This window comes from Taeniopygia guttata, chromosome 1 (genome assembly GCF_048771995.1).
Source record: "Taeniopygia guttata chromosome 1, bTaeGut7.mat, whole genome shotgun sequence".
NCBI classification, from domain to species: Eukaryota; Metazoa; Chordata; class Aves; order Passeriformes; family Estrildidae; genus Taeniopygia; species Taeniopygia guttata.
In genome coordinates this window covers 47,972,106-47,998,711 of record NC_133024.1, presented here as the reverse complement: position 1 = coordinate 47,998,711, position 26,606 = coordinate 47,972,106, and the positions used below count along the sequence as shown (strand labels likewise).

The following is a 26,606-nucleotide window of genomic DNA, read 5'->3' as shown; positions in this document are numbered from 1 at the left end:
AACGAATTTTCAAAATTTTAGCTCCATTTTCATTTTTTTGTTGTTCAAAATTGTACCATTTCTATGTTATCTTAGACCACAAAGGTACCTAATCTGTCATTTGGATCTGTAATTTCAGTCATCCTGTCACTGCATCAAGCTTCATCATCCCCAGATGTATCAAGCACTGGCTGCTGTGCACAAATCTCTGTGGCATTACTTGTCTCTACTTGATTCTATAAAGGCCACCATCCTATCTTACATTAAAAGCCACTTCCGATATCCCTTTCTTAGGGAATGGGCAAAGTAGGAAATGTTCTGTGTAGTTAAAGTATTTTTAGAACCTCTTTCACTCCACCCACAGCAAAGCTTCAGCTGCATTAAAATAACTCTCATGATGCAAAGATCTCTCTTCAGGCTTCAGCTGAGGGATTTGCCAATGTTTTGGCTGTAAATCACATTTCTGGGGGTAGAGGTGGGAGATGTATGTCATAATTTTCACAGGAAATGTAAAAGATTTTCTTTATGCTGTTTGGAAAATTTGCTGCCCAGAGACTAGATTAAGTTTCGTAGCCATTTAGCTACAGAAACCCTTCTGTGGGCAAACGAGTTCAAAGAATTCCTTCTTCATCACTTTTTTCATTATGACAACCTTGTTGGCTGTTCATGTCACTTAGGGTGTCAAGGCTATTTAGTCCTGTCACAAACGCCATTGGTCCCATAGTAAAAGATCCAGGGTGAATAGGAACATATGTATGATTCCTGTAACAAATGGAAGATTACACCTTATGGCAAACATGCAACCTCAACATTAGGGAAAATTACCTGGTTTCTTACTAGTAGAATGCAAAACTTCTCTAGATACTTTTATTTACATGTTTTAATGGGATGCACCAACAAAACATTAGCCTTTGCTGGTCACCTATGTCTCTCATAAGTGTAGTTAACTTGGCTGGAGGTCATAAGAGTCGGTTAAATTGCCATGAATTATTGCACAAGCTGAGAATGTGCATTTCCACATCAAATGAATGTAGAAAGTATTAATTGCCTTTGTCCCAGGAAAGCTCAGGTATTTAGGCTTGTGAATAAGACTACTGCACATTCTTTTCCTGTGTGGCATACAAAAAGAATTCAAATTAAGCTAAAATTATTCTGGGGAGGACAGCACAGTTATTTGATCAGTGGTTTGATTGTCTACGTGGCCTCTGAAGTAGCCATTAGATTCAAACCAGAAAACCATAAGCTAGATTTCATATTTGTGGTGATTTAAGTGTTGTCTTGAATCATAACTTCAGGCACTCTTGTTTTTATATGCATTTTTTATTTCCAGATGTAAAAATGCAGAGAATTCATTTGGTGTGTAATTTATATCTTACTTGTAATGTATTGCTGTTTCTTGAGGTTGTTTCTAGTTCCTATAAGTCTTCAAAAATAAAGAGGTGGAAAGGTGAATGCTTCTTGTAAATCAGGCTCACCTAGTGTTTTTGTTAAAACACAACTTAAAGATAGTAATTGAGAGAGCTGATGTTTTGTATTAACCTGTGGAAAAGGTTTTACATAAACACTTCTGTTTCAGAAGACAACAGTTAAGATCATATTGGGATGATTTCAGAAGATGGTGCTTATGGTGACAATAGTTGAAGACTGATTTTCACAGACTTGAGAGGAACCTTCTCAGTTATACCAGCTTCGAAGAGCCCAGGATTCATCCCAGCATGTAAAACTCTAAAAAAACCCCTAAAAAATGGGGATTTGCATTTTATAAGAAAGCAGACATTGATACCTGACAGCTTAGGATACTGTGGTTGAAAGATAGGTTTTAGAGATAGAAAAAGCTTACTAGGAAATTCGATGGTAGGCTTGCTTGACATGTTCTGGAAATATTTTCATTGCTTGTAGGTTGCTTCTCCCACAAATTTGCTTCTAGTATTTTTTGTGGCTTCATAAATGTTACATATACTTCTGTGTCTCTCACTTCTGCTGTCTTCAATGCCTTTGAGTCTCACATTAATTGATCCCCAGCAAGCTTTCATGAGATCTAGAAGTCACTGTTGGAAGGGGTGAATTTATGTTTCTCATTTCTCTCTCTTTCTTTGTCTTTTTTTTTTTTTTTTTGAATCCAGATGGAAATTTTAATATCGAGAGATGTCAAGGGTTTTTTTCAAAAACAAAATGAGCTCTGATCATGTTCTTTCTACAGCTTCTTCATGCTCCTCTAGACTCATATCTTTAAATCCATTTCCAAAACATTTTATTCCTTTATTGCCTAATTAGCATCCATTTCTCTCCTGACTTTTCTGATTCAAAGGAAACAAACCCCCAATGGTTTTGAGGGTTTTGTGGTAGTCTGATTATCAGAAGGAAACAAATGCTTTGAAAGACATCTTGTTTCTCTTCCCCCCTCCTCCCTGCTTTCCCTTCCCTTTGTTTTTCTTCCCCTCCAGGAATTCCTTGAATTTTGGTTTTGTTCCCTAGGGAGTTAATATATTTTATTTCCATATAAGTATGTTGTTTAAGCATTGTGTTCATGTCAACTATTTGACAGGCTTTTTCAGCAGTACAGAAACACGGTGTTGAATAGATGTCTTTGGTTGAACCTCCAGAAGGGTTTTGTTATCTCACTTCTTTGCATTCGTGGTTATTTTGAAAACAAACTGTTTCAGTAAAATAGTAAGTGAAGGCCTATAGGAATAATGAAGCATTCTGTTCTATATGGAATATTGTGTGCTGGAGTTTTTTTTGCTTTGAGTTAGTGTGAGGTGCTGCTTTTAATGAGGTCAATGCATTATTGATTTGTTATGTCTTGTTTTCATTTATGACCATCATAAGGTCTAATGGGGACTTTATGTTAGTAGGAACATTTTACACAACTCAGATTAAGCCTTAGCTTTTGCCTTTAGTTTGATTATACTGCTGCCTAGTGATTTTTAGATGTGGATTGCAGTGGTTCAGGTCTAATCATGATAGAATGGAAAAATAAATACATGTGTTTTGAGGATTAAATACTGAAATGAAACTTGGTATTCAGTTAATGAAAAATTGGTACCGGGTTTAATTGGCTTAATTGGTACCAGGAAAGCTCAAAAATTGTTTTAACTTCTCCCCAGCTTGGCATGGCATGGGAAATCTGGGCTGCACCTTGTGTGGGAGGGTTTGTAAGAACATTTTGGGAAGAAGAGTTGGATCTGGCTATTACTTGGTATCCATAAAACAACTTTTTGCTTTAGCCTCACTGTTCCAGTTCTCTCCCGGGGCATGTGTGTGAGATGTAGCCATCATCTTAGCTGCATTTGCCTGTTCACTTCTGTTCCATTTTGGAAAATGGAACTTCTGGGGGTAAGGCAGGTACCAGAGTGGTTGTAGGGAAGCTGTGGTCAGGACAGGTGACCAAGAAAAGTCCATGCAGCTTTTATGGTGTTTCCTGGACAGTGAGGTGTGCCAGCTGCAGGGTGCTAAGTTCTAACTCTAGCAGTAGTTGCAGAAAGTTGTCACTTGCAGTAGGTTGATTTTTAACAGCATGTGGCAGATTTTGGAGCCAGTGATGTTCTCATATATTTCCTGAAGGGAGTTAACTGGGAGGTAGTTGTTGGGTTTTCCTGTGTTAATTTTGGGTATATTTTTTTTTTTAATGCCATTTAGGACCTTTGCACTAAAATAGTTTCTGGAAAATTAAAATTTAATATCTGATTATATTTCTGTCTAAAATTCACAGTTTGTATAAAGAGCAGTGCACATATTTTTTCCCAGTATGGCAGAGGGGCAAGCAAACCAGCAGAGAGTAGCAGGTCCTGAAGACCTCAGGTGTTCCTGGTGTCTATGGTAAGGGTAACAGAAAGGTCAGATGATTGTGGAAGCTTGAGATTTCATTACGAGCAGTAGAAAAAGTGCAAACTGCACTTTCTTACTTTAAGGATCCACTTTTTCTGGTCCTTTTTTTTTTTTATGTAAAACAGAGATGTTGTTTAAAAAAATTACTCAAATTGATAAATCTTGCTGGGTTCAGATCCTGCAGAATTATTTTGATTACGGTTCTTGCATAGTAGGGGTGGTAAAAATAAAAAGAGTATTTAACAAAAGCAAACCCAGAGGAAAACTTATTTCACAAAAATGACAGAGTTTTCAGCTTGAACCCCAGCATCTGAAGATGGTTTGAATATAATCACAAGGGGGAGGATTTTGTGGTTTGACAGCATATTTTCCAACAAGGCTTTGCTGAACAGTTTCAGAGATGTATCTCTGGCTGCAGCACCATTGTTCCCCAAAAACTGTGTCTGTTTTCAACTCAGTTGGCTAAACACAGAGAATCATAACTTGGAATGAAAGTCACAAGATGCCATTAGACAGCTGGAAGATGAATGAGTTATATATAGTTTATGCAAGCTGAACATATCTGTCAGAATAATACATTGGTTGTTGCTCAGGAGGAATAAGTGTACACTCTTCAGCAAGCAGAATTTTAGTGAAGGTATGTTTCCAGCTGAGACCAGATGGTGAGGTAAATTCTGAGGTAAGAGCCAGTGTCTCCTTTGGAGAGGGGTAACAAATGGAAATCTTGCTTATACCAGTTTTTGCCTTGCAATATCCCAATCTGGTCTTCTAAGACCATCTATTTTTGCTTACAACTCCTGTGAATAAGGTGGAAGTGCAATGCTTTGCACTATGTTTGGGAAGCTTTTTCTCACATCTGAGACATGAGGGCTGTGATCATACAACGGGGCAGAATAGACAGTTATGGGGTTTTTCAGAGCTGTAAATGAAATGACATTAGCACTTTGGTTTCAAGTTGATCTGTGACTTCAAACAAGATGAGATGCTGCTAACTCAGTTTTCTGTGTGCATGCTGGATGAACATGAGCAAAAAAATGTCATCTTCATAAAGTTCTTTAGCTTTGAAAAAGGGATTTTTAAATGAATTTTTGTTTCCTTTTCACACATACAAATAAAGCTGTGCATCTCTAAGCAGTCTGAAATCTGAAATACTGTAGAGTGGGACTTTTTTTCCTCTGGTCAGGAATTAGGGTTCCTTTAGGGTGGAGAGCACCTTGATGCTTTTCCATGCAGCATTTTTCAAACATTAGTTTTCCTGATTCAACAGGAAACCTATCATTCTGACAGCTGCTACTCCAACATCATTGCTTCTCTTTAATTGCAATGTAATATGGCACTATTCTAAAATGTGCTTATTGAATGCATCAAGAGGTATTAATACCATTTGCACTGAGGCAACCACCTGAAATAGTGTTCCTTAGGTCATTGGCATATACTTTCCAAAGCAGGGAAGTAGGGAATAATAAAGGTAAAAAGAGAGAAATATGATAGAAAGCTAAACTAAAATGAAAGGGAAGATAAAGAAAGGGGTGGAGAACATAAAAAATAAAAATGTTTTTCTGTGCTTTTGTGCCTAACATTTTGCAAACCATGGAACCGCCCTGGTATTTCCTTATCTTTTGTCATCAAGGAGAGCTGGCCAAAATTTCCTTTGCTGTGGGAAAATTTTCTCAACAGGGTGATGGGGTTTTTTGGTGGGCTTTTTTTTTTTTTTCTTTTTTTTTTTTTTCCTTGTGTAGCAGGGGAATGGTATGCAGACGATATTTTTACTTTATTATAGGACACTTTCAAAACAATTTTTCAGGCAAAGTTCATACTTGTACATATTAGTTCAGGTGTATGTTTTATGTAGGACATAGCTACAAACTTCCTTCTCTAGTTTACCTAGAATCAAATTAGTTGTGTTTTCCACTTAAATTTAAGAAATCTGATGATATATGACAGGCTTAATTTTATTTATTTTTTTTCAAAGCACCTCTGCTTTCAAAATTCATTCCTTCATGCTAATTTTCTCTTGCTGTTTACATTCTAGTCTTTAGTATAGCCTTTATACTTTATATTGGTACATATTTTCTGTCTTCCTGCATTATCTATTTTTAAAAATTATTATTTTTTCATCTTAAACTCCTGCTCTGTGAATTTTGACTAGTGTGGGCTACAATAGTAATAATGGTATTGTCTGCTATGAGAAATTGATCATAAAGAAAGTTCTCATTTCCATTCCTCATGAAAAATGAGGAAGGGCAAGTACACAAATACATGGAGTAATTTATATAAAAGCTGCTGCTGTTTGCTTTGCTTCACTACCAAACACCAGAAAATATAGACTTAAATTTCCTGGTTGTGCGGCAATTAAGTCCAAAAATGCTTGTAAGAAATAGCCTCATAAATTTTGGTCAAGATTTGACTAATGAGCTGATAAGCATTTGACGTGCTCTGTTTGCTTTTCTGACCTTTTTCTTGTTTGGTTTTTTTTTTTTTTTTCCCAGCGATGAGGGAGCAATACTGAGTGATATAGAGTGTTGCTATTTCTTCTGAAGGTTTAAGTCACCTTTTTGTAGAATAATAGAACACATCACAGTCAGTGTGGTAGTTATGGGCTCTGCTTCCAGCCCTGCTTCCATGGCCCTCTCTTGTGGCTGAGCTGGGTTGTGGGATTTTGATTTGTCAGTGGCATGTACATTCAGAGGTACAGAGTGAGTGCATATGCAGCCCTGCTAAGAGTGAAGCTGAGCAAGTCCTGCTTGATATCATTCACCAGGAAGGCAATTAGTCTGGTATTGTTTTTCATAAGGCAAGGCACAAGGTGATACTTGGGTTTTTTTTTTTTTTTTTTTTTTTTGTTTTGTTTTGGTTTGGTTTTTTTTGGGGTTTTTTTTGCAAGTTTTTAATTCAAATGTGTAAACAAAAACAAAGAGGCACATTACCTGTTTTCTGGATGACAATGCCCAGCAAGTTGTTGAGAAATTCAACAAGACAAATATTTTAAGAGACTTAGTACTTTGCATAATCCTTACGTGAGGGAAAACTTCTGCTTTGCAATAGCAATTGATGTTTCTTATGAATGAACTTCAATAAATATAAAACCAAAGAGGAAGAAAGTGAAAGTGGGTATGACCTACCAAACTCATGCCCTGCATCCAATGTGCTCTCTTTTATAATGAAGTTTATATGTTTAACACAGGCTCAGGAACACTTTGGATAGTAGGAATGAGGCCAGGTACCTCTTTTTAGTAGTAGTTTTGTTCAGTGTTCTTATGCTGGAGATAAAAAAAAACTTCTCAAAACTGTTATTTTCCTTTTTCCTGTGGGGAAATGGACACACTATACCCATCTTTGAAAAAGGTAGGAAGGAGGACCCTGGGAACCACTGACCCATCAGCCTCACCCCAGTGCCTGTTTAGATCATGGAAGACCTACTCCTAAAAGCTCTGCTAAGGATCATAGTGAACAGGGACATGACTTGGGAGAGCCAAGGGTAGGTCCCACCTGAACAAACCTATTGGCTTTCTGTTACAGAGTGACTGCATCAATGGACAAGGGAAGGGATGCAGACATCACTTAGCATCCTTCTGTCTGAACTGGAGAGAAGGATTTGATGGGTGGGTTGTTTGGTGGATAGGGAATTGGTTGGAAGGCTGCATGGAGAAGGTAGTGGTCATAATTAAGGTCCAAAGGGAGATCAGGGACAAGTGACATTCCTTAGGGATTCTTGCTTGGACAAGTTCTGTTTAATGTCTTCATCAATGACACAAAGGGATTGAGAACACCCTCACCACATCTGCAGATGACACCTAGCTCAGTGGGGCGGTTGACACACCTAAAGCATGAGATACCATCCAGGGGGACCTGGACAAGCTTGAGAAGTGGGCCCATGGGAATTTCAGGAGGTTTAACAAGGACAAGTACAAGGTGCTGCATCTGGGATGGGGCAACCCCCCAGTATTAATATAAGAAAAGAAATGAGAGCAGCTGTGCAGAGAAGGACTTGTGGTGCTGGTGGCTGAGAGGCTGGGCATGACCCAGCCATGGGCACTCATAGCCCAGAAATCAAACATGTTCTGGGCTGCATCCAAAGCAGTGTGGGCAGCAGGGCCAGGGAGGGGATTCTGCCCCTCTGCTCTGGTGAGACCCCACCTGCTGTGCTGCATCAGCTATAAGGACATGGACCTGTTGGAGCAGGTTCAGAGAAGGAACACAAAAAGGAGTGGCTGGAACACCTCTCCCATGAAGACAGGCTTAGAGAGTTGGGGTTATTCAGCCTGGGAAGAGAAGGCTCAAGGTATCAATAAAGGAAGGTTATAAGAAAGATAAGGACAAACTTTTTAGAATGCAGTCTGTTGTGATAGGATGAAGGGTAATGGTTTTAAATAAAAAGAGGCTAGATTTAGATTAGATGCAAGGAAGAAATTCTTTACTGTGAGGGTGGTGAGCCATTGGAACAGCTTTTCCAGAGAGATGGTGGATGCTTCATCCCTGGGAACATTCAAGATCAGGCTGGATGGGGCTCTGAGTAACCCGATCTAGATGAAGATATCGCTGTTCACTGCAGGGAGGTTGGTCTAAGATTATCTTTAAGGTCCCTTTCAACCCAAACTATTCTATGATCTCATGTTATTAGTATGAGAAAAAATGTTTTCACCTGGGAATTGACACTGTATTTCAAATGTGGCCATCAAATAAAGTGATAAATTTCTTACTTCATGTATTTTAGTGAGATTTTGTCAGTGCTCAGAAAATTGCAGTTGGAAATTAGTAACTGTGTTTCCATTGGCAACTGAAACTTCTGAATTTTACATTACTTCAAACTCCTAAGCAGATGTTTCTTCAAGATTGGGAACATGATGGCCACTGGGATGAAAATTCTGCTTTTGTAAATTTATGAAGCATTGTAGAAACCTGATTTTTAAATAGTTAAGTTTAAGAAAAGTCTTGCTTCGTCTTATATAAGAAGTTTTTAATGAGTCAAATCTTGGAGTACTTCACAAGGAGTTCTTTACCATTGCTTCAGTGCTATACCTAAAGATAGTAGAGTGTGGTTAGTGAGAGTTTTCGTGGCTTTAATGCTGAGTCATAGTAAGTCATACGCAAGTCATAGGGTGGGAATGAAATCTTGACTTTCAGTCCAGTTCTCTCATTGATCTCACTGTAAACCAAAAAAAGGGCATTGATCTCACTGTAAACCAAAAAAAGGGAATGTATATGGAACTATAAATCACTTTTGGTGCTCTTTCTGCTTTGTTACGGGAAAGAGGAATGTGGTCTGCATGGAAAAACCTCTAGCAGACAATTAAGAGAAAAGGATTGTGTGCTAGAAAGGAAGTATGGTTATTAATAGTTAGAGATGACATTGTTCTGTAGCCTTTCAATGCCTGATAGTGGGAGTATGTAATCTCAGCACTGGTTTACTGATGTTTTGTGCCCCTCTGCTTGAAAACATATGGTACATTTCAGCCTTAGCTCTGAATTTCCTTTAATTGTTTTCTGTTGCTGCCGAAACACTTTGAAATGTAGGGTGTGGAGAAAGAGGAGGTTGATGCAAACTCTGTGAAATTTTTAGTAGCTGCTCAAGACATTGATCAGGCAGAGTGAAACCCAGACATGGGGTTGAACTTGACAGGTTTTTAGGTGAGTGATGGTGAAGTGAAATATGTTTATGAGACATAAGTGGGGAGGAAGTGTATGGATGCAGACCCCAAGAAATGGTGGTTCAGGTACTTGTCTTGGCCTCCTGTCAGGGGGAGAGTAAGTGCTCTGCCTGCTGGTTGATCTCTGAATCAAAAGCAGTATGTTGGCATGCTTTAAATGAGATCAAGTCTTTCAAACCAATGCTTTTAGTCTGTTACTGGGATGAAATGTCAAAATGCTAACTAATTAATAACTTTTAAAAAATCTTGTCAACTGACTATAAAGTAATATGATTGGAAGCAAGAACTTTCTAATGTGGAAAATTGTCACCCTTTTTCCTGCTCTAAACCAAAGCTCTGAAAAAGTATTACCCTTTTTGCACTTAACAAAATAGATAAATATGGTTGCCAAATGAACTCCAAGAAATTTCCATTTATCCAATTCAGCCAGCTCAAGTCTGTGGTATACTCTGTTGTTTGTATGCTGGTTTTATTTCTGAAGTAGCTGATGACTGTGTCTGTTTGTCAAGAAACATTCTTTCCTAACTGGAAAAAAATGTCAACCATGTAGAAGAAGTACACACCTTAACTCATACTTGTGATATTCGTAATCTGATTTTTCCTTCCTTTGTGAAGGAAGTGCAGATTTGAGATTCCTTTCAGCACTCAGTGTTTATTTGTGTTAAATCTTCATAAGGTGGACACTGGAGTACCTTTCCCCCCACCACCTCTGGCTTGTCAGATATTTGTCAATGGGAGGTGCTTAAAATTTATGGCAGTTTTGAAAGAAAGTAGATGTTAACTGCAGCGGTGATAACTTTCTCTGTGGTATCCATGGTGGAGCTGTGCAGCAATGCTATTTACCCTTCTGCTTGGTACAAAATCCTCATACCACATCTCCCAACGCCTGCCCGAACACCTCCGCGCCCATGTGTCTGTGCTGAGTCACCCTCCTCCAGTGAGGTGTGTGAAAGAATTATTAACAACAACACCAGCAGCAAGTGCTGCCAAATGCAGGGTGCTGAGCTGCTCCAGCCGCGCTGACTGAGCTTGCTGACTGCGTGGCAGGGGGATGGGAAGGGCCAAGAGGAAGCCTGGCAGTGACACAGGGGTTCAGGTGGGCTCCAAGGCAGGTCATCTCCAAACCAACTCATCCATCCAGGGTGCTGGGAAAGTTTCTCAACAGCATGGGATAAGCCCATGTAGGGCAGGAAGGATTGGATGCAGTACTAGGATGCTACTCCTGTTAAGAAATAAAAGATGCCTGGCTCTTGAAGGAAGCAAAGTTAGCGAAAACTTCCAAATGCTCTCTTATGAAGAATGAAGTAGTAAATAATTGTCCAAAAATCAGGGGCTACATTAATTGGGGATCTGAGGCTCTGCTTCAAGTCCTGTGCATGAAGAAGCTGAATTTCACCTATATCAAGTTGTTAACCTGTGTGAGCAAAATAAAAAAAACTTATGTATACAAATAAAAAAAAAAAAGGGGGCGGGGGTGGTGGAGGAGGAAAGATAGCTCTGCCAAAACTTTGTGTTTCAAGAACAAGAGGTCTTTACTTCTTTTATTACTCATTAGGCTTCAGGGGAGTTTCACCTTTAAGTGGATTACTGTCATTCCAGTTCTGTGTAGTGGGGTGACTTGGCATTGGAGCATTCAGCATACTACACTTGCAGAGTCTGTTTTGTATAATCTGTTCAGGGTGTAAAACATATTGCTTGAATTATTTGTTTTTCCTTGATTTTGATTGGAATGCAACTAACTGGTGGGAAAGTTAAGGCTTGTCTAAACAAGGAAATAGCCCAGGCTAGTTCTTCCATACTGGCTTTCCAAACCCATACTTTCATTACAGTATGAATGCCTCTGAGTGGATTGGCTCTATTAACAAGGCTTGTCTGCCAACATGCTGTACTTTAGCCCTTCTCCATTCCAGGTAGCCTTATTTGGTAGCAGTGACATCCCAGAAACACACCTGCAGTTTACAACCTGATATTCACTCTCTTATCAATAAAAGGCTCATTTGGTACACACTGTTACTGTGATATGTCTGTAATGTCATAGTGAAGGTTATGCTGTAGCACGGTTAGAGATTATGAGCCTGGGAGGCATTTTTATGTCATTGAAGACAGTTGGTCCTTTCTTATGTTAAATACCTTAAAGGCTGTCAACTCAGAAGTCCTGTTTAAAAAACTCAACAATCAACATTAATTTCTCTTGTGTGTTTGTTTTCCTTAATCCCGTTATTTCCATTGTGAAGAAATTCTGGAGCTCATTGCTGCAAGAGGTTGTAGGCAATGAGGTGCGCTGAGCAGAGGTATCTTCTGCTGGCCATTACACATGGTGGTGGGCAGTGCCAGGAGCTGAATAACAAGTTTTGGGGAAGATCCTTCAATACACACCTTGGTCTTACAGAGATCTGTAACCTGCTCCAGTCACTGCAGATGGAATTGAGGTTTGGGGACAGATGGACCTTTTTGTCTGAAACTGAATGATTCTTTCCCCAAGGGTACTTCAAAATGTGGTTTCCACAATTGTTGCAATGGCAAAGGGGAATGTTCCTCCTCTTCCTGGCCGATCTACAGTTATTGATACTGGTAGCACCAAGGTAACCGCAAAGTTTGTGCACAAAATTTCATTCCTGCATTCTCACAGCAGGAGCACCTGCTTTCTGAGAGGAAAGCTGGCAGTGAATCATTAAAGATTTAGTATCTGTAATCATGCATAGAGCTGCAGCAGGGAATCCCTGTGTCAAGGATCACAGTAATTTATTGTTTTACCCAGTGTGGAAAAGCAATGAAGGACGCGCAGAGGGGAGTGGCAAAGCAATTAATGCAGTTTCTGATCTTTGGCCAACACAGTGCTCTGTGCACTCTGTTACAGGTGGGATAAGTTACTGAACTGAAGTCCTGAGGTCACTCTTAAGTCAAATTATGTCTGCAGGATGATTGTTTTATTTAATATTTTTTGTTTCAGGGCCAAAAAGGGAGGAAAAGAGCAGTTCGGGTATCCTATCCACTCCTCCTGCATTTGGTTCAAGGTTGAAATTGTTGACCTTCAGAAAAACACAGAGAGCTGTAGGAGCTGGGATCACACACTACAGATGGGTGGGAAATGGGCACTAAACATTCTGACATTCAAGGCCAAGGTGGTAATGGGGAGTTCCTGGCTCCCAGGCCTGTGGTCAGAACACAAATGGGGTTTGTATTCAGCCCTGTTCCCTCCTATCCTCTCACCCCTTCTGCCCCCATCTGCACCCGCAGCCGGAGCTAATAACCGAAACATACCTCCAAGGAAGAGCAAGTCACCCAACTTGTTCAGCGAGCTCCTGCTGTAGGTTCTTTCCTTTTACCCCACCTCTGAATATAAACAAAGTGGAGCTGTGCGGTGATGCTGCTGCCAAATGCAACTCTAAATTCTGCATTAAACTGATTGGAGCCAACTTGAGTGGGCTGTATAATGCTGTGCCTATCAAAAATATTTTCTTCTTTGAAAAAATACCAGGTTTTTGTGATGGAAATTGCCCTTACTTAAGGGAATGAGGGTGCTAATAAAGAGGGTTTTTCATGAATGCAGAGCTGAAAGCCTTCAAGATGACTAAATGTCTTGATAAATGCAGTACTATGGAAAAATGTGATCTACTCAAATGACTTTCAGAATTCTATAGCCAAAAAAATGCATCAGTCTCTCTTAAAATGTCAAAAGTTTTTGTTGCTAGGCACTCTAGATACTTGGTGGTTTTTGTCTTTTTTTGTCTTTTTTTTTTTTTTTAAAGCCTGGAAACTGAAAACAACTTCTGGTGCCAAATCATGGTCTGGATGACAGTGTAACGCTTAGTGCAAATATTCTTCATGGCCTTGCAAGCATAGGGTACCATCCCCTTCATACACTGAAAATAACTACTTAAAATCCTCCCCAAAATCCACAAAAAACCCACCCAAGCACCTCCTTCCCAAGTCTCTCCTCCAAACTGGAGTTTGAATAGCAGGAGAAATGAGCAGTTTGATTGAAGTAATGGGTATTTGTATCAGAATAGGAGACAACCTCGAGTACTGTCTTTTATTGGCTGATACACTCAGGAAAAACATAAAAGCAACATGTTAATTAAATTTTTTTTCTCCCTGTTGCCAAGTGATTTGAAAGATGTGCCTACGAGATTTCATTGTGTTTTGGTGCACATGCAGGGATTCAGGCAAACAGCTAACTACGGAGAAGACCAGGATTATCACACAGCATGACTGCACCCTAAAGAAAGCAAATGTATTTGCCCACTTGTTTAAATTAATATTCCTGTCTCAGATAATCATGATTTTTCCATGGTACTGCATTTATCAAGACATTTAGTCATCTTGAAGGCTTTCAGCTCTGCATTCATGAAAAACATGATGTGTGTGATGTCACATTTCATGTAAATAGGCAAAATAAAATAGTATTTATATGCTCTTATGGCGATTTAATTAGCTTTTACTTTAGACATTGATTTTTTTTTCTGTTTCACACACTCCACACTCTATGCCCCTTCTCAGGTAGGTGATTTTGAGGTTTTCTTCCTACTTAAGGTCAGCCTCTTTTCTCTTACTTTACTGTTGCTCGTGCTGATTTTTTTTTTTTTCTGATTTAGAAGTGTTCTTTGGTTTTTTAGGCACTGAGGAGCCTCTGTACTTCCCCACTACCAGCACCTCACCAGCACTCTGTCTCTTTTCAAATTCTTGCCCAGGTGACACATATTAGGAGCTGATCACAGGTGCAACACAGAACCACTGCCCAGTGCCTCAATTTTTTTTCCTTTTTTTAAAAGTTTCTCTTTAAAATTGTTATTTTTAAAGGAAGGTGTCCATATTCTTGTGCTTCCCCATAGAATTATCAGCTTCTTTCTTTGTGGTCTGGAGGATAGTGATAGCAATGAGGAGCCCTGCAGCAATGGCCCCACTCTTCCCCTCACATTCACCTGCTCTGGCACAGTCTCCCTGCCCCTGGCCTAGGAGCAGAATCAGCACTGAGGACCAGCAAGTGAAGGAGAGGAAAGACTCAGCTCTTTCCTCTCCTCAAGTCCATGGAGTTTCAGGAGTGAGAGGCAGTCCTGCTCTGCTTGGATGCTGGAGGGAGGGTGTGGACCATAGTCTCAGTGTAGAGAGGACATCTTGGTTCCTTCAAAGAATTGGTTGGAGAGCAATGCTTTAACAACAGGCTGAGGGAAGGGTTTGTGTCTAGTGATGTCCCATGAGGACCAGAAAGTCAGGTACAGAGCTGCAAGTGTACAGTATTGTTTGCCTTTTCCCCAACAGGAGTATTTAAAAGCCTGCTTGTGGATGACCTGCTTCCCACTGGCAGCTCCATCTCTCCAATATTATGACTTTGCAGAGCTTTTGGGTGCAGTTCATTTTGAAGTTTGAGGCAAAACTGGAATGCTGAAGGGTAGTAGCTCTATCTAGTCAGTTTTCTATGTTGTGCATTTACTGTAAGTCTGTACAGAATGTGGAAAACTCAGGCCATGCTAGGAACATTGGAAATGCTCTGCTGTTCCATCTTGCCCACCATTTGGGGATAAAACCAGTCCTTCCCACAGTCTCATTCAAACCTCCCCACCCTTCTCACTAAGACACTAAGAAGTAGAAATAGCATACCAGAAATGAATTACACTTGAATTTTGTGGTTTATACTTCAGGCTTTATTTTTGTTGTGATTTAAAACCTGTAATTCTTTTGATGGTTATTCCAACATCAGATGCTCAGGGAAATGTAGTAATTGAGTTCTCTTAATAACATGAACAAAAATTAACTTGATGATTTTATCCATGTTCTTTCAGGAGCTTTCTCTAATAATGGTCAGAACCTTATGTTTTCTGCAAAAATGTATTTGATCTGTCTAATAATGAATCCTTGCTTTTGAAATGGGCAGCTCTTCTCTTTGGTTTTGCTTCTCTTGTGCTGATAAGTGGCACCAGTATTTCCTCTCATAATCCACTTTATTGGTATAATGGAATCAAAATCTCCAGTTTGCCTTAAGTCCCTCCCCTTCCATTATCCTCATAATCCCTTTTTTCTGTTAATTTGTTTCTTTCATTGTTGGGGAGGATGAATAAATATAATTGCCTGGCAAAAGATTTACAGTAGTACAGCCAGGATGAAAACAATCCTTCCTACTGGTTGGACAATACCCTTACCTACAGATAGGTCCAAAAGTCAAATGGACTGTTCCATCTCACCCCCCAGAATGTATGGTTCACCCCACACCTGTAACCCTCCCCTGAAACATCAAGTGTCTGTGACCCCATTGGCCCAAGTCTTGTTCCAGCCCACCTTGAAGCCGCCTGATAAGGGGTCTCTGAGGGGCCAGACGCCCTCTTGGAAATCCCCCTCTCTTGGAACTCCCCCTCTCTTGGAACCCCCACCCTCTTAGAACTTCCACCCTCTCCTAGAGCATCCTCTCTACCCCGTGTCTCTCCCCTCACCCATTCCCTCAGGCCTTTCCACATGTGGCGTCTGGTAGCTCCAAGCAAGACCTTTCACCATCCCTAATAAACCTTATCTTCTAAGAGCAGCCTTCAGAGATCTCTCATCTCCATTTATCCAAGCTGTCCTGGAGCACAGTATCCCCTCATTTCATAAATTTAAATGGGCTACTCATGTTTATACAGACTGAGAACAGCTTAGTGTTCTTAGAAGAGGGTGGTGGATGCAAGTATGACCCTTTTTCTCTTAAGCACATCTTGTCAGTGACTTTTGTCACCTGGAGATAGGTCCAGGATTTTGAGGTCTGGTTGTTTAAATAGAACTATTTTATGAGGTATGATGGGGTTCAGATTGCAGTATGTCCTTTGAAGCTGCAGTGGCAGTGACCATTAGTCTTGTTAAAGTACAGTTACATTGGTAAAAGGAACAGTGTAATGGTTTCTATATTTGAGTGGATTAATCACTGAAAAATGTTCCCGTTCACATTTCTAATGTTAAATTTAATTGCAAGGTTGATAACCTGTCTTTTTTTTTTCCTACTTATTTCTGTGGTGCTATTTAAAATTCATCTTCCCATTCATTATTCTGGTAGAGTTTAAAATGGCTGCTAGCTATTTTGAGACCTGTGGCTTTGCTAATTAACTATGATGATTAGAGATGGTCAAGAATAACTTGGCAAAGACAGAATTTAGAAATGCTGATTTATTTAAATGATACCTTTCTGTGTCAATATTCAACCTGATAAATACCCTACTGGGTGTGTCGTTGCTTGGTGCTGTGAGGGTCTTCCAGGCCCTGGCTGCAGAACAGCTGGTGTTAGGGCAGTAACCTGTGAGATGGCAGGTGTGATCAAACCTCTGGCTTGGGAGCTGAGGGAAGGAAGATTTTTGAGCCATGTTTTATCCTGCACGTGTGCACTGTAACTAACGGTGTTCTGCCTTCCATGTTATCTCTCTCTGCTTTTGACCCCATTCCTGACAGTCTTGAGTCCGGTCAGTAGGGATGTTCTCAGGGTCTGTAAGTGCTGTTTATCAGGAGGTTGATGCTTGATAGGTTTCATTGCTGAAACACATTCAAAATTAATTCTCTAATGTTCCAGAAGTTTGGTGATTGTGCAGCCAAGCATCCACTGATGAGCAATTCCTCTGCTTTGTTTTTGTTTCTCTCAGGGTGTAGATGACATCTGTTTTTCTAAATCTGACTCTTCTTCCTTGTTTACCTGCACAATGTGCTCATTTTCAGCCCTGTGGCTGACATAACCCATTGGTTTGGGAGTTTGCTCCGAGTTGCTGTGGTGTCTGGGCAGACCAATCAGACTGTGTTGCCTTCACTGGTGCTGGTGTCAGTTCATTACTTTGGAGTTACTCATTCTTTCTGCTCTGCTGCTTTCTTCTTGTGCCTTACTTGCCAGTTTCATAGACTCCCGAGTCCCCTGAACACTGATCTGATGGTTGTTTAGCAAGTAGTTCCTCTTCTTCCACACAGAGGAAATAATGCCTTTTCAAGTCCTTGCTGGTTTGGTACTAATGTGACACTCAAATATTTATTTAATAAAGTTGACACATCTAGACAGCTTTCCCCATTTTGCATGGAAAGGAAAAATAAATGCCCCTCTGAGGCTGCATCTCACAGCATGAAGCTCTTCCCTGGACAAATGTGCACACAGCCCCCTGGGCACTGCGGGGGCCTGGGCATAGGTGAGGCTGCCTGTCCTCCATCCTTCCCAGCTTCCTCCTCTCATCTGCCACCACATCGTGTCCCCCATTTTGGCCATCATGTTGCACCCCCTGCAGCAGAGCAGCCCCCACCATGGCACATCGCACTGAGCCTTGGGGCATAACCTTCACGGTGTGAGACACCTGGGATCTTTCAGATGTGGTAACACAGAGCCCGCAGCCTGCATAGGGAATACCTTGCTCAAATATTTTCCTTGAATTAAGACATGTTTACAGACTGATAAGGAATACTAGAATCCCAGGGACCTTCAAAACAGAAGGTTGTGGGGATTCTTGGGTTTGTTTTACTTTCTTTATTAGAAACAGCTGTTATTTCCCTTGTAGATTGTTTTTAATGAATTTTAAATGAAGGAATAAATGTTGATTATGTGTAAAAAAAATAAATTTAAAGCATATTAAATTGCTAAAGCAGAGCTTCTCTGTACTATGAAATTCTGACACCAGCACCTTGACTTAGAAACTCTTAATGACAGGGCTGTGTGTAGCTTATGAATTAAGTAACTTCGTGTACCTTTTCCTTTGGCTTGCAGCTGAAGGAAGCAAGTGCACAAGAGGGCACATTCTTTTGTTGTTGATAGCATTCCGCCTTAACGAGAAGGAATTTCTTGCCTATTGCCCACTGTTCATGAACTGGAAAAAGATCATAAGTTGTATAATCTCTGTATATATCATTAGATTTATTCTTTTTTAACATTTCTGTCATGGGTTGGTCCATCCTGCAGCAGGTGCAGAGAGTGGGTGCTGCACCTACGTTTTGTAACAGATCGGTGTGAAGTTGAGGAGGGGGTGTGGGAAGGGGAAGGGGAGGGACTCGGAAAGAAGCCCCCCCTCCAAATATGACAGCAGCAGCAGCTCTGAATACAGTTTGCTTTCTGTCTCTCCGGAGCTTTGCTCAGCAACCAAAGCCAGACTCCAGGTGCAGTATTCCCTCATCAGTCTGTGAGCATAGAAACGAAGAGTCCCTCCTCTTCTTCCTTCCCTGCCAAGAGTTTCTGGGTGGTGAATGTCAGTAGCTGGAGTTATTTTTAAAGGCAATAGGTGAGGCTTGTCGTGCAAAGCTAGGAAGAGGGCGTTTGTTTGCTGAGCAGAGCTGACATCAAAGTGGAGATTGCTGCCTACTGGCTCACTGCTGCCTTATGCCAGGTAATCTTTAACATACCCCTCAGTCCCTGCGATCGCAGCCCAGCCTGCCTGTGTGCATGAGAAACAACCAGCGTTTATGATCCAGAAGATTGCTTTTCCAGTTTCATTTATGTGAGCTGGACTTTGACATTTAAAGGCTAGTACTAATCATCTTGTAAAATCTGCTTAGTGCTCTTAACTGAGCAACTGCTTTCTACTTCTCTTTGCAGGATAATATAAATGTTTTTCTGAAAGCCTGCGAAAACATTGGACTGAAAGAAGCTCAGCTTTTTCACCCAGGAGATCTTCAGGATTTGTCCAATCGAGTTACAGTCAAGTGAGTTTTGTGGTTTTGTTTTCTCCTTTCCCTTCTCCCTCTAAGCTCTTTCACAGTCTTATTTTTTTTAATGTTTGCCTATGGAAAATTCTTATTTTAATCTGGTACGAGCAGTTTTGAATACTGTGGTGAGGGTTTAAGCCTTGTTAAAGCTAAAGGATTAGACTTGCAGAAATGTAATTTAAAAAATGAAGTAGTATTATAATAGTTACCTTTCAAGGAAACTAATTGTTAATGAATATTTACAGCATTTAATCTGCGATGGAAACTGTCATTTTATTTTAGACTCGGAGCAAAATTGTTAAATTATATCAAAGGCATTACTTTTCTTTATGATTTGTGATTACCGATCAAAATCTGAAAGGCTGAGGTGGTACTTCTGATACTTATCCAAATGGATTTGCGGCACAGGTATAGTGTGCCTAAAGGTCTGCTGGTCTTGCCACTCCAAGTATTAACTAGATGTTTGTCTCTGAGTGTCACATGCCCTGTCAAGGGGTGTATGTGTGTGTGTGAGTAGAAATTAAGTACTGAATTGTATGTAATTGGCATATTTATGGAGATGGGAGTTTTCCTGTGAAATAGCAGTGGCTTGGTTTTAAAGTATATTTAGTGGATTTTCATATTTCAAGACTGCTCTGTCTCCTAATAAGAATTTTATTGCCAGTTTCTGAGAGATTAAGGTGAAACTTTACTGTACAGACAGGTGTTCTAAGATAAATGAGTTGCAGTAAAAATCATCCTAGGGCACATTGATTTTTTACAGTGTTAACTGTTTTTATTATATTGGGACAAAAGGCTGAATTTATTGTCTCAAAAAAAAAATAAAATCTTTAGTGGGTTTTGCTGGAAACCCGTCAAGTTAAATGTGAAGGATTGATTCCTGTCTTAAATTACCAGTTTTATCAAAGAGGAACAGGCAGTAATCCTTCTGTAAATACAAGGGGAAAAATACTATGATTTGACATGTAGCTGCTTTAATTAGAAAGAAATCTCTCATAGGTGGGTCGAGCGGTAGCCTGTTGACATTCTCTCTGCCTGGTTTCAGAATGAAAGTTCATACTTTTTGAGGTCTGATATGTGAGATGGCAATATGTTTTCCGTCTTTGACTCATACCCGAAACGTAATTTCTCACTAATCTGCTGTTTAGGGACTTGGCACATTTCCAGGACGTTGGTATTTTGTCTGCCAGTTCCTACATCATGCCAAAAGCCAGAGGGTTGGTAACCTCTGCCGTGCTTAAATTACTCACAAAGCCCTAGCAAAAGTTGTTTTGGTGGAAGTTTGCTCCAAGGGTATGACTGGGAAGGGTTGGAGGCGGTCAGGAGCTGGTGTTCAGCATCAATAGCGACAAGCTGGAACCCCAGGGAGGTTGAGATTGCGAACTGTTGTGCAAGGTAGGTTGTCCAACTCGTCCCGACGTTAAACTGCGGCGCCCAGGAGAGGTCAGCTGTGAAATCCATCCAGTGGGTCTGTAACCAAGGCTCTTTTTGGGTCTTTCAGGACCGCCAGTTCCCTTCCCAGCTTCGTGAGCAGAGAGTAAAGCTGGAATTTGAAGTTGTCACGAGGCAAAACAGTGGTTTTATATCATACCTTCTCAGCAATGGTTTAATTAGTGTTTTCCAAAAAAGCAGATTTGACTATTGAGTGCTTCTTATGGACAGCTGTGTGGGGGGTCTGGGTTAGAGTCAAAAGAGCTGCCAGCCATACAACCATGTTCTTGTAATTTGTTTCAGTATGAGTTTGCTTCTCCACACATTATATATCATATGACAGTCCCACAGTGTGTATTAAATGCTTCCAGAGTAATTCAAAACTTCTGTATCTGAGCATGCAGTAAAGTGGTGTCCTAAATATACTAGTACTTTTGATGTAGTTAGGAGGTTGGAGAGGGATGGGAGGCAAGTTTTATTCCAAGACATGAAATAAATAAGTTGCACAAAGGTAACTCTCTCCATTGAAAAGTTAATTACAGAAATAATTTTATTGCCCAGAGGGCAAGCTATTCTTCAGAAGATTTTCAGATTTATATTTGTGTCAGGAGAGAAATGTTGTCTGATCAGAAATCTTATCTGATGTGTCTTTTTTATTATTTAATAGAAATAAATAATTTCATACATTCAGGCTGAATTAAAAATGTCTTCAAAACTTGTAGGATGCCAGGTCTCAGAAAAGGGGTACTATTTCATATCTGGCTTTTGTCTTACCCACTGTTAACTCTAGTTTCATAATTAGAAGTAAATAATTTCTTGTCACCAAGAAGGAAAACTTTTCATCTGCTGACTTATTCAAAAGATTACATTTAACTTTTAGATTTCTAACATTCCTAAGCAAATTCATTTTGCTGCTGTCACCTGAGGCTAATTGCCCACATCTTAAAGCAGCTGTGATCTGTTGTATGGGATAACACTAATGTGTGCCTGAAGCAGTGTGTATTTTGACACCACAAGTGGACTGCTGTGTTCTGCTGTTGCACTGCTGTTAGCACAGGTATTTTTATCTACCCAAAATAGATTAAATAAACTGTTGCTTAGAAAAGTCAGCTTAACAGACAGGGTGGCAGAGAAGAGGGTGCTGGTAGGACATGCATGTACTGTCAGGTATGACAAGGTGCTTGATTTGCCTTGGATGTTGAAAATTGGTCAGAGGAAGGTACCATTAAAAGGGTGGGTCTGCTTCTGCTGCTAAGAGGGCACGAGAGTTGTCATCTTATGTAAGAGCAAAACCAGTCTTTCACAGTGGCTGGGAGGTTGCATCTCTGTCCCTGTTACCCTTGTTCAATTGATCTGACACCTCTGGTGCTGAGCAGGTCCTCAGGAGGAACACCTTCCTTTTGAAGTGGATGAGCTGTGTGAAGTGGTGTTCCATGTGCTCCTGCCTCTTCTGCCTGGCAGTTACCTGTGGTGTCTCCTTTTTACCTTGTGGGAAGTCATATGCCCTCAGGCTGTTGCCATCTGACTGCCATCCTGTGCCACCTGGGCAGGCTCCCTTCCCAACAGGAAGAGTTATTTCTCCTTGTACTTTATTTCCGAGTGTGCTTGCTGCCTTTTGCCGTACCTTTGCTGACAGCAGTTTGTCTGATGAACACTGCCGCAAAGCCATTCAGCAATTACTAAATTGTTATGTGGTGCAGTGTTCTTGTGTCACCTGAGTTAAGGTCAAGACCCTCAGTTCCTCATGAACAGAATCTGTTCTGAGAAAATAATCTTTCTATCTGGTGAGGAGGCTACAACTTTCACTTGTATTTTGTTTTCTCTTGCAACTGAGATGATGCACAGGCATGATGTGAAACCCTCCTCTATAATTACTAGAAGTAATCTGGGACAAGAGAAGCAAGAATCCCCTTATATACCCAGACTTTCAGTTCCAAGTGATTATCCTTTTTGCAAAGAAAAAGCTCCTTAAAGTTTTATTGCTTAGAAGTTTGTGTGAAAAAGCCTGGCTAAAATTATCACTTGCTGCTCCAGCCCTTGCAAACTTTATGCTTTGCCAGATCAGCAAGATTAGTAGTTGGGTGGTGTGGAAAAATGGTCCTGGTATGGATGATTTCTTCTCTGCTAGTAAAAATGGGAGTGTGGATTAATGTCTGAGATTTATAGTTCAGTCTTTCTGTAAATCTGCAGAAGTTATTGCTCAGTGGTATAGTACAGCAATATGTCATGTGTTCCAAGAAGGATCATCCAGATGGGCTTATTCCTCACATACCCTGTCTGGCAGTCATGTGCATATCATCTTGTTCAGTGGCTAGTTATTTGTGTAAATTCATGTGTGTCCCTCTTCAGTTCTTTTGGTATATTTGATTTTTGTTTCTCGACGTAGTGTTTTATTACTTGTAATTGGAGATGTTGTTTTAAAACCCAGCAGATAGTGAAAGTTTTAAAAATTTATTTCCACTAATGCCAGATTGTCTTAATGCTTCATTTGATTCTTTTTTGGGTCTGTCAAAGTAAGAATGTAATACAAGCTTAGTGACTCTCTGTTGTCAGCATGGTTGCTATTTAAAAATGTTAAGCACTTCCTCACCCAGCTCTTTAGGGGTGACACACCCAGTTGTTCCCAGCTGTGGAAGGGTTCTTAATAAAATCATACCATGGAGTTATAAGGGAGAGTTCACATAGTCAGACGCCAAGCATCAATTCTGATGGAGTTTGTTATCGAAATTATCTGTTTTAAAGGAGGCAGCCTGAATGCTCAGAGTGAGAGTGTAAATTCAAATTTGTCTTGGAAGCAAATTAATTTTTCTACATGAAAAAAATTTATAATTCTGTAAAATGAGATTTCCAGTTGAAGAATATAATTAAATTCTAATATTAAATTTTAAAAATTGTGAGCTAATAGATTAAAATATTAAACTAAAGGAAAAAAAAGAAAATTTACTGCAAAATCCTAAAAAGCTAACTTTTTTGAAGCTACCACAACCCTGACTTCTGTGGTTGAAGTTTTACCATACTAATTTCATTTTTCAATAAGAGAGCAAATTAAAATACTTGGTTGCCACTAATATTATTACTACATTGTTATATTTAGAGTATGTCTTGAATGAAACTAAAAACTGAGGCCCCACCTGGAACAGTGTGTCCAGCTCTTAGGCACCCACCACAGGAAGTATGTGGGCCTGCTGGAATGACTCTGGAGGAGAGGGCCATGAAGATGAGCAGGGAGCACCTCTCGTATGCAAACAGGCTGAGAGAGCTGGGGTTGTTCAGCCTGGAGAAGGCTCCAAGGAGACCTTGCAGCACCCAAAAGGGGCCTAAAAGAAAGAGGGAGAGGGACTCGTCATGAGAATGCATAAGACAAGGGGTGATAGTTTTAAATTGGAATAGGCTGGGTTTAATCTTAGATATTGGGAAGAAATCCTTCACTGTGGGGGTGATGTGGCACTGGAATAAATGGAGCTGTGGGTGCCCCATCCCTGGAAGTGTCTGAGGCCAGGTTGGATGGCGCTTTGAGCAATCTGGTCTGGTGTGGAAGGTGTCCCTGCCCATAGCAGACGGGTTGGAGGTAGATTATGTTTAAGGTCTCTTGCAACCCAAACCATTTGGTTATCTTTTCCCAAGATAGCTGGAAGTATCTCATCACCTTGCAGAACCTGGTATTTGGATAAGGCCTTCATCTTTTTGCTGGCCTGCACTTTTTCCACATATTCATTATCAGTCTTGTAATATGTTAATTATGTAAAGCAAACAGAAAACCCGGTTGAAGTTTTGTTGAAGTGGGTCTAAGTGCATACATGAGATGAAATAACAGAGCTATGACTTTGGTCCTGGCATTTCAAAATTTTGAGTAAACCCATTTAATGTTTCTTTAGAATAATCTTTTTTCATGAATTCCTAAACAAAAAGCGATCCTTGGAAAATTAAAATGCCATGCTTTCTGTAACATAAAGCTGTATATAACTAAAGCCAACTGGAGAAAAGTAACAACTGTTACATGCCATGTTCATCCTTGTGTTCCTGCATTTCAGCTGAGCTTTTGAGCCAGGCTCTCTATTTCAGTTCAGAGGTAACACTTTCTGAATTTAAAATGCCACCCAAAAAAGTGGTGCAGAGAATAGATACTTTCAAAATAAAATCTGAGAAAAATAAATAGTTGCTGTGTGGTATGGCTGCAAGCACATATTCTGCACCTGTTCTTCTATTTGGAGCAGGATATATTTCACTCTTCTGATTATATAAGAGTGACTGCTATACCAACCTTAAGTATTTTAAGCATACATACAGAATCACTACCTTACATATCTCAGCTCTTGTCTCTTATTTAGAAACCTTCTCCTTTTAGGGGTTGTCGGAAGGCAAGCCTTCTAGCAGTGAGTTAAGCTAAACACAGTGCCCTCTAGTACCTGTCTTCTTGAGCCTGTAATTTAAATTACAATACTGCCAGTGTGAATTACTGGTTTTGTGGTAGGAAGTAGCTGTACACTATTTCCTGATATAGTAGATATCGAAATAAAAAACATTCTTTTTTAATAGTAGTTTCTTATGACTTGAATGTTCTTCCTGTCTAGTCCTGGGGAATATGCTGCATTTCCTGATTCCACTTCTGTTTCCTGCTCGGGGTGTTGTTTTTTTGGTTTTTTTTCTGGGTAAACAAAGGCAAAGTGAAATTTCTGTTCTATGGGATGAATATTAACACTGTTAGGCAGACCACTGAAGAAAGCAATCTGCATAGAAATTCCTGAAAAGATGATCTTTTTAGTGGAAAACTGTTGTCAGGGCTCTTAGAAATTTGGTTTTTTGGAGAGCTTTAATTGTAAAAGCAATACCACATCTCAGTCTTTGGAGGAATTTTTTAGGTTTGCTTCACCAGTTTCACTCAACTCTGTAAACTGGCAAATCAGCTACCTGAAAGCCTGAGGTGTGATGATGAGACACTCTTTTGGGACTTTTATCTTATTTTGCCCTTCAGGAAGAGCTGTCATATTTTGCTCAAATGAGACAGAGTCAAATACCTTGAAAAACCAACCAAACAAGAACCCAAACCAACCTCAAAAACAACAATGAAAGGAGAGAGAAAGCAGATCAGTTTGTGGACAGATAGTTCAGAGCCGGTGTTTTCTGTCAGTAATACTGAATTTGTGGTCTTCTTTCATATCTAATACATTTGCTTAGTTACTATATCATCTTGAAATTTTTTTTGCTCAAGAATTGAGTGCTTGTAACGAGAGAGTATGATAGAGCTGAGCCTGAACTTGCTGTGCTTATTTTTCCAAGAAACATGCATTTTAATGAGTTGAAAAACTTATTTTCTAATTTGGCCTCAAAAAAAAAAAAAAAAATTCCAACCAACTCAAAACACTCACACAACATAGAACCACCCTTTCCTGCCTTTTTATTTTGCATAGAATAGAAAGTGGTAAGATGGATGAAAGCCAAGTGCTTCAGTGCATGAAGTATGAAAATTATTGGACCAAAACTTGTACATGCTTAAATTCTCTTGCTTATACCTATGTGACTGAAGAGTCAATCATCCCAAAGGCTTCAGCATTTTAGAAACTATCTTTGAATTCAAGCTGAGGTGAAACAAATAAGAGACAGCTTTTTGTGGGTCTTGAGAACTGAAATGCAAAAACCATTTAGCCAAAATTTAATTAGGACAATGGATGTGGAATGGATGTGGGTCTTCCCCCATTTATATTCAGGGAAATAAAATTTTTTACACATATGGTTGTAATAGTCCTTTATTGTGGTAACTAAATTTCCTAGTGACAGTTCCATTGGAATGGAAAAGTGCAGCACTTCAGATTGACTCTAGAAATGTTTCTGCAACTTTGTAAGTGTGAGTGTGTAAATTCTCTTTTTGCTATGGGTATTGTTATAGAAATGTATTTGCTTCCTGGTTGTAGGTAGATTCTAAATATTGAAATTGCTATTTTTTAAAAATTATGTAAATAATTTCAAGATCAGTCATTTTGCATGTTTTACTTCTCTTAGTACTTAGGACAATAATGCAGAGATAAAGAAAAAATTGGTTTTCTTCAGTCTTGTGAAACTGATGTGCTTAAGTCTAAAATATTCATGCTCAGGTCACTA

The 26,606-nt window shown here is 39.8% G+C and overlaps 1 protein-coding gene across 35 annotated transcripts in view; it reads left to right on the top strand.

Moving 5' to 3' along the window:
* The window catches only part of LMO7 (LIM domain 7), a 132,284-nt gene that overhangs the window by 39,197 nt on the left and 66,481 nt on the right, over window positions 1-26,606 (top strand). For 27 of the 35 annotated variants that reach the window (XR_012055582.1, XR_012055577.1, XR_012055576.1 and 24 more), the window contains exon 4: window positions 18,970-19,076. Coding sequence is in view for 24 of the 35 variants with exons in the window: in XM_072928050.1 (XP_072784151.1) it covers window positions 18,970-19,076 (107 nt within the window). In the remaining 11 variants the exon portion in view is untranslated. Of the gene's footprint in view, window positions 1-18,449; window positions 18,872-18,969; window positions 19,077-20,388; window positions 20,475-26,606 lie in introns of those variants that run through there. The other 8 variants (XM_072928134.1, XM_072928118.1, XM_072928126.1 and 5 more) reach the window with 6 other exon arrangements.